This window comes from Strongylocentrotus purpuratus, unplaced genomic scaffold (genome assembly GCF_000002235.5).
Source record: "Strongylocentrotus purpuratus isolate Spur 01 unplaced genomic scaffold, Spur_5.0 spur5_scaffold_14, whole genome shotgun sequence".
NCBI classification, from domain to species: Eukaryota; Metazoa; Echinodermata; class Echinoidea; order Camarodonta; family Strongylocentrotidae; genus Strongylocentrotus; species Strongylocentrotus purpuratus.
Genome location: NW_022145599.1, coordinates 8556897 through 8572263, shown reverse-complemented (window position 1 = coordinate 8572263; position 15367 = coordinate 8556897). Strand labels below are relative to the sequence as shown.

General features: G+C 35.7%; 1 protein-coding gene across 1 annotated transcript; it reads left to right on the top strand.

The window, feature by feature from the left end:
* Positions 1–487: 487 nt before the first annotated feature.
* On the top strand, positions 488–8210 carry LOC574697 (WW domain-binding protein 2). The gene is made up of 8 exons (XM_030984126.1): positions 488–642; positions 1996–2101; positions 3093–3225; positions 3628–3720; positions 4194–4403; positions 5024–5074; positions 5707–5780; positions 6168–8210. Exons 1-8 carry the CDS (start codon positions 587–589, stop codon positions 6210–6212), a joined length of 768 nt encoding a protein of 255 aa, XP_030839986.1. The 5' UTR covers positions 488–586; the 3' UTR covers positions 6213–8210.
* Positions 8211–15367: the final 7157 nt, after the last annotated feature.

The following is a 15367-nucleotide window of genomic DNA, read 5'->3' as shown; positions in this document are numbered from 1 at the left end:
ATCGAGGGGGAACGTGTCCCGTCCCCCGGGTTCGCCGGCCCTGGCTCATATTATAGTCGACACTGGCGTATTGACGGGGGGGGGGGGGGGGGGGGGGGGAGGAACTCAAATAAAATTCAAACGTGGTTTATTTCCAATTCGATACCAATGATTAACAAATGTTGCTGAATTAAATATCATGATTTTGCCAGGGGGGGGGGGGGGTGGGTTTTCTCTCACTTTTTTGTAATTTTTTTTTTTTTCTTCTTTATGCCCCCCAAAAAAGTTTTTGCTCATTAAGCCACTGATAGTCGACATTACTTTGTAGTACACAATTTACTACATTATTGATTAATTAATTAATACATCGCTTGGTATCATATACATTCCCAAATGGAGTAAGTGAATAGAAGTAATATAGGAAGATCAGAAAAATAAGGGAGGGAAGGAAAGAAGAATGAAGAATGGAAACGCTTCAGCAGTTTTCTCAATAATGACGTCATATAACAATGACGTAATTGAATTTAGAAGTATTCGACGACGATCTTCCTGAAACTCATTTCGTAAGCCTGCCTTAGAGTCTTAGACGACGTAATTACCGCTAAATATGACATTGAATCAAGCAAACACGAAAGATGGATCCCTTGTGTTGCAAGGAGACCGGTGAGTTTTGTTTATTATTTCCCAAGTCTCAGACTTTCAGCTGGGTTGAACATATTTACAATCACAGAGAGTGAGATGGCAGTCCCACATATTGCTATTTATGTTTGTTTATGTGTGACCGTTTAAAAAAAATATGTTGATGTTTTTCTATAATTTTATTGGGTTGTGGGTGGTTTGTGAAGTTTTTTACAGTACGAATACTAGTAGTGTATCTAGGGATGGGAACATGGTGGTGTCACTTCATATCGACTTTCTGTAATTAATGTAAGCAATTGATATTTAAAAATTCCACGCCACGGAATTGGAAAAGGATATTTTTTAGGGATGTTCGCCAACATTGACCATTTGATGATTCAATGAAATGTTTGAAATAAACGCTCCTACATGGCAAGATGGCAAGAGGTCTAACCGTAAAACTATTATTATTATTATTATTGTGTGCATTTCTTGGTCACAGCACACATAGGAGCATCACTATCCTGGCTGTGTAGTAAACTTGAAAAGAAATATTCAAGGCTAGATATAAGAAAATACTTTTTTAGCAATAGAGTCATGGAACTGTGGAATGGTCTCCCAGAAAACATTGTGGCAGCTGGGTCGGTAAACTCATTTAAGAATAGACTTGATAGTCACTGGTCAAAGAATGCAAGCCTTTTGTATGAGTTTAGGTGTTGTCTATTGTCTCATGTTATTACACAACCTCCTCCCTCCACAAATAGCAGTAATCATGGAAGAATCCTGGATCGATGAACAGGCTTAGACCTACAACATTGTGTATTAAAGTAAAGTAAAGTAAAGTAAGTAAAAGCTGTGCTTTTGATTCTCAACATTTCAAACACCATTGTACAAAAATCAACTGATTTCACTCACAATCGGTACTTTAGTGACAATTGATGACACCTAAATAGCAGTAAAATACATTTGTTTAACTTAGTGATCAATGTTAAAAAGAATAATTTAAAAATTCAAATTGTAAGTCTACTGTCAAACTTTGCTTACAGCCGCATCGGCATGATTGTATGCAGTCTATGCAATATTGTGTGGTGTGTATATTTGTGTATAGGTCTAATAATACCTGCCTCACAGCAAGTATGTAGTGCTAGAGGTCAATACGCATTAGCATTGACTCTCTATGCTTTGCTGGAGTGGGTCACAGCGCGAGAGCTGAGAGGGAGAGTGCTCAAATCTTGGAGGCAAATCGACCGCAACAAAAATTAGCCACCAAGTTCTAATTGGAGAGTTCCTTCTAATATACTTTATTCCCAATAAAAAATGCCTCGGTATTTATTTGTAATATAATTTAGATTGTGGTCTTTGAAATAAAAACAAACATATATATATATATTTTTTTAGTGTGATCATAGTTCAGGATGGAGTGGAGGCCTCCTTTGAAAAGAGTCCTATGATGGATCACTTTAAAGGAACAAAGAAGGGCAAAGTCTATCTCACGTCACTTGTGGTAAGTAGTCTAGAATGTTAAGGCTTGTTCAGAACATATAGATATGATACGTTAAACCGCCCCCAAAATAATACGCTGTGGTAAGTAAATAGCAATAGGACAAAGGTCCTATGCATATCCACTTAACTCTGTGTAAGAAGATGCAGAAATGTGAGGCATATAACACTTGCGTCATTTGTGCGGGTTATGCATTGTCTGCAGATCTTAAAGGTAAAGACCAGTTATGGTCATGCGATTGCATTGTGAAAGAAACGTTGTGGAATCGATCAGAAAAGGTTGATCATCTAGCATCTAGCATCTGCAAGGTTCTGGAATCATCAAAATGATAAGAAATTTGGCCCATTCTTCGTAAAGTTACAAGCACTATACACAGAAAGATGTATATGGGACTACTCTATATCTCTCACAGACCATGAGAGAAACAAATTTACCAAATATATGAATTAGTAGGCGGTTTCCCGGCAAATTTTTTATCATCATATATTAGTCAAAACATATTCTTTCACATGATTGGTAATGAGAGCTTCCATTTCATTTTTTGAAATTGGGGCATTTCCAATACTGGTCTTTACCTTTAAGCAGAGGGTGAATCTTCTATCAAAATGCCGCGCCCACTTTTCTATGAAATGCGTATGAATGGGACAACCTTGCTAATTTTATGATTAGTTCTAGTTGTTGTATTAGTAGTAGTAGTGGTGGTGGTGGTGATAAAGGTTGTTGTGGTGGCAGTGGTAGTAATAAAAAGAATGGGCAAACTTTCACTGGGTAGACTGGTAGAGGACCCTTGATGTGGTTCATTACTGACAACATACACACCACAAAGGGCAGGTTAGCATCGTTGCAGATAAAAAAATTAATAGGGAAAGGTCATTTGGCAGCAAGTAATTGAAAAGAGATTGAGAGCTAACTGCAAACTGCAATACTCTTTCTGTCTCTTTGGCCATTTGGCTTAAAAACTGAGTCCTTTTCTGACTTGTGTCTTTCTTTACAGATGGCCTTCGTCCCCAAGTCTGGTCTGATGAAATCCCTGGCAGTCCCATTTACCAACCTGAAGAACCTTGAAATCAAGCAACCCATGTTTGGAGCTAACTATCTCGCTGGCAACATTGTGGCGCAACCTGGAGGTAAGTCGGAGACCCCATTCAATCTAAAAAAAAAAAAAAATGATAATAATGACTCTCTCTCTCTTTCCTTCTTTCTCTTTATCTCTCTCTTTCTCAGTGTTTCTCTGTTTCTGTCTGACCCCCCCCCCCCCCCATTATCTATTTCTCGATAGCCTTTCTCTCTCTCTCTCTCTCTCTCTCTCTCTCTTTATCCCTCTCTCTCTCTCTCTCTCTCTCTAACTCTCTCTCACTCTCTGTTTCTGCCTTTCTCTCTCTCTCTCTCTCTCTCTCTTTATCCCTCTCTCTCTCTCTCTCTAACTCTCTCTCACTCTCTGTTTCTGTCTTTCTCCCCTACCCTCCCACAATCCCTCTTTCTGTTCTTTCTTTTGATTAATTCTTGGTATTCTTTTCATTGGCTTGCAGGTGGCTTTGAAGGTCAGGTCAAGTTTAAGTTGGTGTTTAATAATGGAGGTGCTATTGATATGGCACAGGGTCTAATGAGAGCCGTCAAACGAGGTAAGTCTGTCCTCTGACAGACAGATGTTGTGAGATTTATGGAAAATGTCCTTTTATTTCTTTTCTTCTCTTTCTTTTCTTTCCACAAAAATTTATCCCATTCGTTGTATAAATGAAGCCCTTTGAGTAAAAAAAAATTAGATTAGTGCTGTATTGAATTCAGAACCAGTTTAGCTTTGATAATACATTAGTCTTTGATAAATGTTGAGGTGTCATTTTTTATTAATTTCTGCCAGTGGGAGTAGTAATTCATCTCTAGAGAATTTGGGGCATATGCTGCATACGGTATACTTGCTTTCATAGGCATTCTAACTTTAAAAATCAGACAAGTATGATTAATCAGTAAATAAGATCAGTAACTCTTTTCTAAATCTTCTAACATATACCTGTACCAATCAAGCATTGGTTATGATAATGATAATCAAATTTGTTATAATATGTTGTTTTTTCTTCTGGACTTTCTTCATTCACAGCACAAAACGCCCCTCGCCCTGCTGCCACCCCCAATCCACAGCAGCAGATGTACCCCGCCCCTTACCCAGGGGGTTACCCCCAGCCGTCCATGCCCCCTCAGCCTCAGCCTGGCTACCAGAACGGTGGAGCTTACTACCCCCCTCCTCAGGGTGGGATGTACCAGCAACCGACCGCTCCCTACCCCTCACCAGGTACCGCCTACCCCCCAGGTATCTATGAGTTCCACTTTTAAATTGTCTTCCTTAGACATTAGTAACCCATTTCATTTTGATAATGATAGTTGTATCCATCACTTGGTATGAATTTGATTGTTCTAAAATTTCCAATCAACGTTATCAGAGTAACGTTGTATGTTGAACATCTTATTTCACATTGATAGTGATATTATAATGATTTTAGTTGGTATGCATTCGATTGTTACAACATTTTCTTTTCAATTAAGACATCAGACTTTGTTGAATCTTTTCATTTTGAGATCCCCATCAATTATAATACAGTTGCACATTTATTTATTTTTTTCATTCATTAAATTAAATGTACATCATAGCACTTCAATTTGAAAAACCACTTCAAATAAACACTCAAAATTAACAGCTCTCCCAACAAATTCTAATTACCTTGTTAACTTGGAATATCCAGAAAGAATCAATGCATTTCAACAATTCAATCATACATCCTTGCAATTCTGACAAATATTACATTAATTAATATGTGTGTTACATTGTTTGCATTCAGTACTTGTCATGCATTTGGCTATTGCAGAGTATTTTGTTTTTGGTAGCATGAATACGGTAATCATATTTTTTGTTTTTTGCCACTCATCATTTAGGTCAACCTATGCAGCCGCCTCCACCTTACTATGGAAGCGCCCCTCCTAATGGTATGTATCCACTGAATTATATTGTGTACTGTGGGCAGTACGCCTCATTGGGATTTTCAATATTCCAGAATTAAACAATATTCTCAATGTACCGTCTTTGTTTTAAGAATCAAAAAGTTATCATAAGCAATTTTGTCTGTATAGTACACAAACAACAATATATCTCTGGACAGTTTGTTTCACAACACAGTTGTAACACAGTTGTAACACAGTTGTAACACAGTTGTAACACAGTTGTAACACAGTTGTATAACCCTAATTTACATGTACTCCTATTTTCTATGTGATAAACTTATCAGAATGCCTTTTATAAAGGACATTTTTCTTCAAATGCTATTTCTTTTTCACCAGACCTTGAAGTTGTTTTTTAATATCTCTTAACAGATATTTTACTTTAGAGGTCAGTCCTCATGATAACAAACAATTTAATCGTACTCTTTGAATTTCTACAGAAACTTTTCGAAGCTAAAAAAAAAGGATATATAATTCCCTTCTTCAAAGATTGCAAATGACCTCAATATCATGAGTAAGTTTAGAAAATTGCACTATGGAACGTAATCAAGCTTATATGTGCATATAGTACATCTGCCCATTGTCATGTTTTTTTCTTTTCCCCCATTTTTTCCCCTCAGTTGGAACAGCGCCCCCTCAGCCAGCTTATTGGGATCCTAACTCACAGAATGTCTACATTCCACAAGCAGAACCGGTAAGTTATACAATGTAGATTTCTGCCATCTGATAGATTTTATTGCATGAATATGGCATAAAATAATGATGATTGTTTGCAAAGATTTGTAGACAAGTGAAGATTGTTTATGAAGAATGTTGTCAATTGCAATGCAGATTTAAACCTTTCGTAAGAATTTGTACTTCAGGTAATTCTTGTGTAGTAAGCTTTGTGGATGATATTCATTAAATATTTTGAAAATGTAAAGAGCATTGTCATACAAGTTGCAAATTGGCAACCCATATCTGCACTTCATTCATGCTGTAAAGTGAATAGGTATTTTACACATTTGCTCTTTTTACACTTTTTCCTTGAAGGGAAATACTTTTTTTCTACTTTTGTTTGTCTTCTTTTGTTTACTTACAGACGGCTCCCCCTCCACCATACACAGAGAAGTCGAAGACGGATTAAGCCATCACTATCCAAAACAAATCTTTGATTTGTCATCTGTGATTCTACAACTCAGTGGTGATTATTTCATCTTCATTCAAATTAAACACTGATCATGTTTAGGAAGGCACCATCTTGTATTGAGCTAGACCAAGTTCAATCTTGTCTGATGATACAAACCCTAATGTGACATAGCGTCTGTTTGGAGCTAGAAAGGAAGAGTAAATGCCCTTCTGGCCTAAAACAGATAATATTTTATAGAGTGCTGGGCTAGTAGGAGATGGATGCTAATATGAAGCTTCTACATAACATAGCAGTGGCAGCTGTAGTCTGTTGCTGTTGGAAACACAGTTATTGTATAAAGTAAGGGTGTTTGTTAACAAAGTAAAAAGCCGAACTTGCATGTTTGTATTTCAGGGAAGTAGTCCTACATTTAGTTTAAGATCACTCGAAAATGAAAACATGCACATTTGCCATTTTGATCAATATATATTACATAATTCTTTATTTCACTGTGGATGCTAGGAAATCATTTATTGCATTGATTGGTTGACCATTAAGGGTTACCCATAGATAGGTGCTCCTGCTTGTTTCATGTGGGCCACATGTTATGAGTTATAAAGCTCATAAACAATGATTATTTTGGGCAACAAAAAGCTTTAATGTTTAATCATACAATTTGGTTATATACATTTCATGTACAGATATAATTAAAAGAATCTGAAGCAATGCTCCATTTTCATTTAACGTGTTGTAATTTGCCCTCAGTGCAGTTGCTATTTTATATGTATATAATGATAGTAGTGTCATATACACACAAAGAAGCTATGTATTGAGGCAGTCATTTTAAATATTGTTTGTCTGCCAATGCATGTGTCTCTTCTCTTCTGGTTATATCTCTCTCTTACTCACTTCTCTCTCTCTCTCTCTCTCTCTCTCTCTCTCTCTCTGTCCCCCCATTCTCTTTCTTTCTTTCCATGCATGTATCTTCATCCCTTTATGCTGTTATTTACCTCATTCTATTTAGAGTTGTATTAGGAATCCATTTATTTTAATCTTTGCAGAGTTTTATCACATCTTCATATATGTTGATTGTGAAAAGTATTTCTGTATACTGATTTATACAATACCATGATGTATAGAGAGTTTCTATTTAAAGTGATAAATGCTATTCAATTATGATTTAACCTTATTTATGTTAGAACATAAGACTTGGCGATACTCTATATAATTATGTGAGCTATACTCTGTATGTACACGGCTTTCTATCTATCCTGATAATGACAAGAAATCATAAGTCCATCTCTGATGTTTGAATCATTCCTGAACCCCAGTCCATATAGTGTTGTTCTTTCAAGCTGTCTACTCATACATATCAAGGCTTTTAATTAATCAACTGCTCACAGATATGGGAATTGGTAGTAATGTATGGTCAGTTGCCATGTTCGTGCAGTTGTGCTCTGTGTATAGGGGAAGGGTATATATATATGCACTTGGATGCAATGGTAACTGAAGAAAGGCTATTGCTTCATCTGTTTATTCTGGTGAATGTCCACCAGCATCTAGCATAGTTTTGTTTCCTTGTGTATGATGAAGTAAATTCCATTTTATGAAAGAATCCCATAATTCAAGATATATATACAAAAATTAAAATATCAATCAAATTTGTAATATTAGAAAAGCATCTATATTTTATTCATTCTATAAGTTTGGTATATTCTTGTGGGAGCTCAAATTATCAGAAGCATCAAGATCTTGTTGAGAGTTACAAACTTTTGAGAGTAATATCTCCACATCTTGCATCCTTGCGTAAATTTGAGTATTCATGAGCAATGTTAACACATCTATATTCCTCCTTTGAAGTAATGAAAAAGGCCCTCTAGTGGCCTTTTGCATGTAGTTTGGTATTTGATGCAGAGGGGCACGTTGGCTCATGCTGTACTTTTCCTTGAAGTGCTGCAGATTTGGAATTAGTGTAGTTGTTGTGACAGATAGTTATAATTCCGCATATTAGGTTCTTTATATTTACATTATTGAAATGTGGTACATGTTTATCATTTTCAATTTTGCTATATTATGTGTTCATATAATATGTATAGTCCTTATATTGATCCAATAACATTCAATGCTTTTAATGTAGGCTTCACTTGACATATTCAATCTTGTTTAATACATTTAAGTGATTGGACAGGGTTTTAACATTGAAACATTGCCACATTTTTATTGGAGTTGCGAAAATTGATGTTAGTTTTATTGCACTCAAGAATGTGATGGGTTTCATTGTAAAGAACTAATAAGAAATGGTCAATCCATACTAATGAAGCTAATTTCACTTTGTTTCATAAAATTGTGATATCTATGAATGAAAAAAATGTTAAAGTTAAAATTGAGTTGAAATTCATATTGGTATCCGAACAGGGCATTTGAGGTATGTGAAGTGATTTTTTTTTTTATGCAAAGGTATCTAATTAAAATGAGAGTAGTCAAATATGGTTGCAAAAAGAAATCCCCATTTTAAAGGTAAAGACCAGTATTGGAAACGCCCCAATTTCAAAAAATGAAATAGAAGCTCTCATTACCAATCATGTGAAAGAATATTTTTTGACTAATACGTGATGATAAAAAATTTGCCGGGAAACCGCCTACTAATTCATATATTTAGTAAATTTGTTTTTCTCATGGTCTGTGAGAGATATAGGGTAGTCCCATATACATCTTTCTGTGTATAGTGCTTGTAACTTTCTGAAGAATGGGCCAAATTTCTTATCATTTTGATGATTCCAGAACCTTGCAGATGCTAGATGATCAACCTTTTCTGATTGATTCCACAACGTTTCTTTCACAATGCAATGTTTCTTTCGCATGACCATAACTGGTCTTTACCTTTAACCAAAAAATAACGTAATGTGTCTCCAAGGGGAATTTGGATAGCTAAATAAAATTTGTAATATTTATAAATTTACACATTGCATTATAAAGGTTCTTATGGTATTGTAACCTGCTTTGGGGGAAAGTATTTGCAACCTTGTTGTTGATTTAAAAATACAAAATAAATATATATCAATGGTTATTAAGAATACAAAACAATGTTGTTTCTATCAGATGTACAACTTTTTTGTTGGTGTGTGTCTATAGTTATGTAGACAAGTATGATTGTTGTAACAATTTTTTAGGGTACAAAAAGACTTAGGATTTTATTTTTGAAAAAGAGGTGGCGACCGGTGAGATTAAATGGATGTAACAAGTAACATTTATTCCATGTTATTGCATATGAACAATGAAAATTAAACCAAATTATCATGCTCTAAGGTATACTAGGAAATACTACTACATTGTAATTAATGGTGATGGTTTAGTGTAGATCATTATACATGTATATTTATAGAGCGAATGATTTTTATATGATACTAATGATTTATATTTGTATTATTCAATAAAGTGCAATTTGTAAATTCATCATAATAATGGCTCTTCTTTCTTTCTTTTTTGGGGGTGTGTTTTTGATGCCAGAACCTCTTGTTCTAGCATGTATTTATGTATTTCATTTTCTTATTCTTATGAATCATTGGTTGATACTAAATGTTTTGAGGAGAAGTAGGATTATACACTGAATTACACATATTTATCAAGCAGCAGCAGAGCCAGGATTTTGAAAATGATTTGGAGGGGAGGGGGGGGGGGGGGAGCCAAACTCCAAACACATGCAACATCGCAGTAGTTGGCTACATGTGATCGGAGTGAGCACCTTTTGTGCGCCAGTCAGTTTCCTCTGCTGCTCGTGCTCATTCATGATTTGAACCATATTTTTCATTATATCATGAAATGCTCTTTATGTATCCCGAAATTTTCAAGAACATACCGTCGATATGTATCAATAATCCACTTAATTACAACTCCCCCCCTCTCTCCATCTCTCTCCTTTTCAATGCGAGGAAACTTGCTGCCGATTTGCACAGGCGCTGAAATCGTTTGCCTTCGCTCAATATGCTATCGAGCATTCTGCTAAATTAACCCCAATTTAAGATCGTAATATCCTTTTACTTTTTCAGCTAATAATGAATGTCTAAATACTACGACTGTGAGACCTTGAACCAATTTAAATCTAGAACACACATTCGCTATGTTACCTCGTTTGAAAAGCATCGAGTCTGGCTGCGTTTTCATGTATCATTCTTATCAATCATGTTCCAGATCATTTGATGGAAAAGGATGAGAACATAATCTTAGGGGGGAACGCGATTCTTTCTATCAAGTACATATTAGCGTGAGATAGAGGCGGAAGCGAAGATGGATAGCATGCAGAGAGACGGAGAGTGTCGGGCAGGCAAAGAGGAAGAGTGAGAGATAAAGAAGCGATCGAGAGACAGAGGAGAGAAAGAGAAAGAGAGCGGGAAGAAAGAAAAAAAAAAGGGAATTTAAAGAATAATGTAAAAAGGAGACGAAAGAGAGAGAGAGAGACGAGAGAAGAGAAACAGAAAAACGAAAAACGAGAGAGAGGGAGAGAGAAAGAGAGAGAGAGAGGGGGGGGGGGAGAGAAAGAAGAGAGAGAGAGAGAAAAAAAAGAGAAAGAGATGCCGTAGTCAATCAGGGATGCGAATCATACAAAATGAATACCTGCCAATATATATTTAAAAAAGAGGATAATTGACACATTAAGTGGAGATGCAGAGCACTTTATTTAATAATTGCATTTCGTCACAGGCATATGTCATAATTATGATATATCATCATTCTAATTTCTTTACCTCAAGCGAGAAAAAAATATTGCCATTCGTCCGTAAGGAGAACAAATTATGACTGAGAGATATCATGAAAGACAGTTTGTCGTATTAAATCATAAACTCGACAATCAATTCCAGTTTAAAGCGATCCAAATTCCGTCAAGTGTTATTCGAAATGAAATGTTGTTTTCAAATCTGTTCCAGTCTGGAAAGTAAACTGAATGTTTAAACGATTATCTTTGAAATTATATATCTTGATTCAATGAGAGTATTGAGTTAATTTAACTTGTGCCATTTCAATTGAATGATTAACGACTTGAAACGTAGTTATTTTTTTCATTTAGAATGAATATCTACTCATAACCTATATTAAGTTGAGCGATATACAATGTGATTTGATTTGTATCGGTTAACTTATGAAGGAAAAAGCAGATCAAATAAATTTCGCTATTTTGTTTTCAAAAGGAAAAAGCAATTGTTCCTTTTCTCTCTTTTATTCTCCGGATCCCTCATTTTTTAGTTTGTCGTATGACATCATAACCTCGACTATCAATTACAGTTTTAAGTGAGCTAATTCCGTCAAGTGTTATTCGAAATGAAACGTTGCTTCAAATCTGTTCCAGTCTAAGAAAGTAAACTGAATGTTCAAACGATTATCTTTGAAATTATATATCTTTATTCAATTACAGTAGTCATCTAATTTAACTTGTGCCATTTCAGGAAAACGATTGACGACTTAAAACATGATTATTTCATTTAGATCCGTGTATGAAATAACTAATGAAGCTCTTTACGTAACCTTTATTAAGGTGAGCGATATACGTTTCGATTTGATCTTTACTGGTTATCTTTCTAAAGAATAAGCAAATCAAATAGAATTCACTATTATCACCTACCTATCACCTACTTTCTATGTTCAAACTATTTTGTAATCGAAACATTTGCCAAACATAATCGCGGAACAATCTATTCTATTTTTTTCTTCTTTTTCTCTCCTGCCCCCCCCCCCCCCCATTTGTTATAAATCAAAGTACAGTACAGTACAGTGCAGGATCTGATAGAAAAGGGTTGATATTTACGTTATCTCAGTTTCGAAGATGCACCTGTAAAGTCTTTGTCCGGGGGAATAAACTCAGCTCACCTATGATCGATGATTTGTCGAGACACATTCTTCTGCTCCGTCACTCTCAATTAGCCACGTCGATCCAATAATATCATCATGAAAAACAAAAGGAGGGACACCCTCACTAATTGCCAGTATTTTAAGCCGTGTCGTTTTAAAGGTTATCTCGAGTCGTGAAAACAAAATCTTTTCATCGCACTTGTGGATATCAACTGACATGTCTTATGGCAATTCTGAGATGCTGAGAACTTCATTTCTTTTGACAAAGAAATGTGTCATTGTGTCTTTCAGGATTCTATAATTTTGCATTCCCGAGATTGAGGTTGAACATCTTGAAGTTACTGTACATACATGGTTTAATTGTTTTCATGACACCTTTCAATACAATGTACTTAATTGTAAGTTTGATCAAAATTATTTTACAAATAAATTTCTAGTATTGCTCTTTATTGCAGAGGCACTAGATTTTAATCCCAATGACAATATCTATTTTTGTATCTCATTAGAAAATGTATTAGACACTTGCCTCGGCTTAGTTCAGAAAGGAAACAATCAAAAGACACAGATAGTTGTCTGATATCTATCCGACGTAGCAACAGCGCATTCAAAATGGTTATCGACAAAAGATAGCTTCTATAATATTGTAGATTATAGCTGACTAAAGTGACTTCTCGCTGAACATTATAGCACTGGCATGATTATAGCTTGCGGTGTGTGTTTCTTTAAAGGATAACTATCATTTACAATGAGGTAAGCGCGGCTATATCAAATAATAATTTTGACATTTTTTTTGTTTACTAAGAACTCGATCCAGACATGGGAGATGAAATGATGAACCAAAGGCTGGCTTTGATGAGAAAATTGGGTAAAATGCACAATAAACAGGATGCTTCCCCCCCCCCCTCTTTTTTTTTTTTTACTTGCCATAGCATAGTTTAAAAGCTGAGACCAGTCAACAACACACATAATTAATTATGGTGTATGTCAATTTCCTACTATCGGCAAGTCGTATTATGTACTCAGCCATTATACATCTATCATAATTTTGTGGGTCTCATTTTAGTCCTGAAGCGGTTTCTTGTCAGGTAAGAAGAAGGCAAAGATAGATCAGTTAAAATATCATACTTCGGGTCAATATATCACCACCCGCCATTTTACCTCTACCTTGTCGATTATTTATGTATATCAGAAAGTGAAAGTTTTCAACCAGGGAATGACAAGTCATGTAATCAGTGCCATGGCACTATATCTTGAAAGTGGGCGATGGCGGGGGGGGGGGGGGGGGGGGTGGGGGAGGGGGAGGACTGAGGCAAGGTAAAAATGTTGAAGATTGAGAGGTGACAATTCAAAGACTTTTGTAATAGAGCAGACATGGTTGGGGGTTAGGTGTCCACCAGGGGCAGCTAGAGACTGGGACTGGGACTTAGACCGGGGCAAATCTCCCCTCCCCACACGCAGACAAGTTTAATGCGGGGTTTAATGATGTAATCAAATTGTATGAATGTTTATTGAACAAAGGTCACACCTGTTTATTGATTTTAAAAGTTTCTCTTGACAACTGAAAAGGTTTTCAGAGGCTTCCCAAACATAGCAACAACTGATATATGCAAAGTAAAATCCATTTATAAGGATATCATTTTCCAAAGCGTCTTAATAAAATCGTTGGTAACTAAGGGTCCGGGAGAAAAAAACATGCATAAATAGGCCATTTCGTAATGTAATCAAATTTAATGCACACATCTTTGTTAAATGCCTCGTTACAAATTATTTCATTCACCTGTTAAGAATAATTATTGCACTTCAATTGTTAGAATGCGAATGGCATACATTACGTGTTGTTAGGAATGACAAGCCTTAATGTTTTCCATACCTAGCAACAATTAATTTATGCACTTCGCATTCTGACTATTGAAATGCAATCATTCTTAATAGGTGAATGACATCGTTTGTAACGAGGCATTTAACACAGATTTGCACTAAATTAGAAAACTGTACGAAAATGTCCCATACGCTATTAAACAGGTCTATTGATACATAGCTCACTCTTAATTTTGCAATGGTGTTATTGGGACGGACTTTGTGAAGATCAAAGACAATGAGGGGATCATCTCAACATTTTGAATGCTGTGATTAATAACCTGGGAAATGTTGAACGCTGTGACAGGTCAGTGGAATTGTTTTAAATCAGCTTATCCTTTTCATCAACACTAGGGATTGTTTGTAAGTCATGTGATTAACTGTATGTCGAGTGCATCGTTGATCTAATTGATATTAGGTCAACGGAAATATGGAAGAATGAGTTTAAGTGGTATAGGAATAGTCTTGCATGAGGAACAAAAACGATACTGATGACAATAAGAAAGAATTACGGGAAAGAAACTTAAGGAAGAAAGAAAAAAGACTGGCGATGAAATAAAAGGGAAAGTGAAACTCAATGAAATCAAATTGTAGACCGAGACGAAATGAGAGTTAAGAACTAGAAAGCATAAAGAGATGAAGAAGGCGACAAAAGAGTAAAGGGCTCAATAAAAAATAACCAACAGCAAAACAGGAAATTAAGCAGAAAAGAAAATATAGGTCGGATACATCAGACTAAGAATTTAATGTCTCCATCATTATATTCAAACTCCCAATGAAATGTTATATTTCTGGAGGCGCTTTATCAGCGTATGTATACGTGGGCGTTTTAATCGTGACGGATATTTTTTGTCCCTCGCATGGCCATTTCTAATTATTATTATGATAGCCCAAATCTTCAACTACGCCCCGTCTCTCTCCGCCCGCTTCGGGGCTTCGTCATACTTTGAAGTTGAGAACATTAAAGTTACCAATAAAGAAACTGTCTGTGTCATCAAACGATTTCATTGATTGGAAGTCTTGAGATCATCATCTTTCTCGTTACAATCATACATAACGTTCATTTCTTAATGCCCTTCGACCCTCCGAGATAAGTTGATTTTCACCAAATCCATCAAATTTCGCATGTCTTCATAATAGTGACGACAACTTTGTTTTGTTCATAATTTGCACATTTCCTTCCACAAATATACACATGACCAATATCAAGCGTAGTTGTTTATTTTCTATATCGTCATATTTCATTATTCTGTTGTTTTATCTTGGAATTTGCGACAAATCCACCAGGTATAACTATTTGATTAGATTTGAGACTTGATTTAAACTTGAGTTAAACAAGGTAATCGCTTCACTTACATGAATTTGCTTTCCGAAAGAGCCCATTAACGCCAAGCTAAATGCTATAGATGCTATTTTTATTAATATGATTACATAGGGTATGCAATGGGTGCTTCCGGAAATTTGTTAACATGTAT

Bases quoted from the DNA above. Each gene is read 5' to 3' on its own strand.
- LOC574697 (XM_030984126.1), top strand. From the start codon at position 587: ATGACATTGAATCAAGCAAACACGAAAGATGGATCCCTTGTGTTGCAA. The intron at 3,226-3,627 runs GTAAGTCGGAGA...ATTGGCTTGCAG, and splicing joins CATTGTGGCGCAACCTGGAG to GTGGCTTTGAAGGTCAGGTC. The intron at 3,721-4,193 runs GTAAGTCTGTCC...CTTCATTCACAG, and splicing joins AATGAGAGCCGTCAAACGAG to CACAAAACGCCCCTCGCCCT.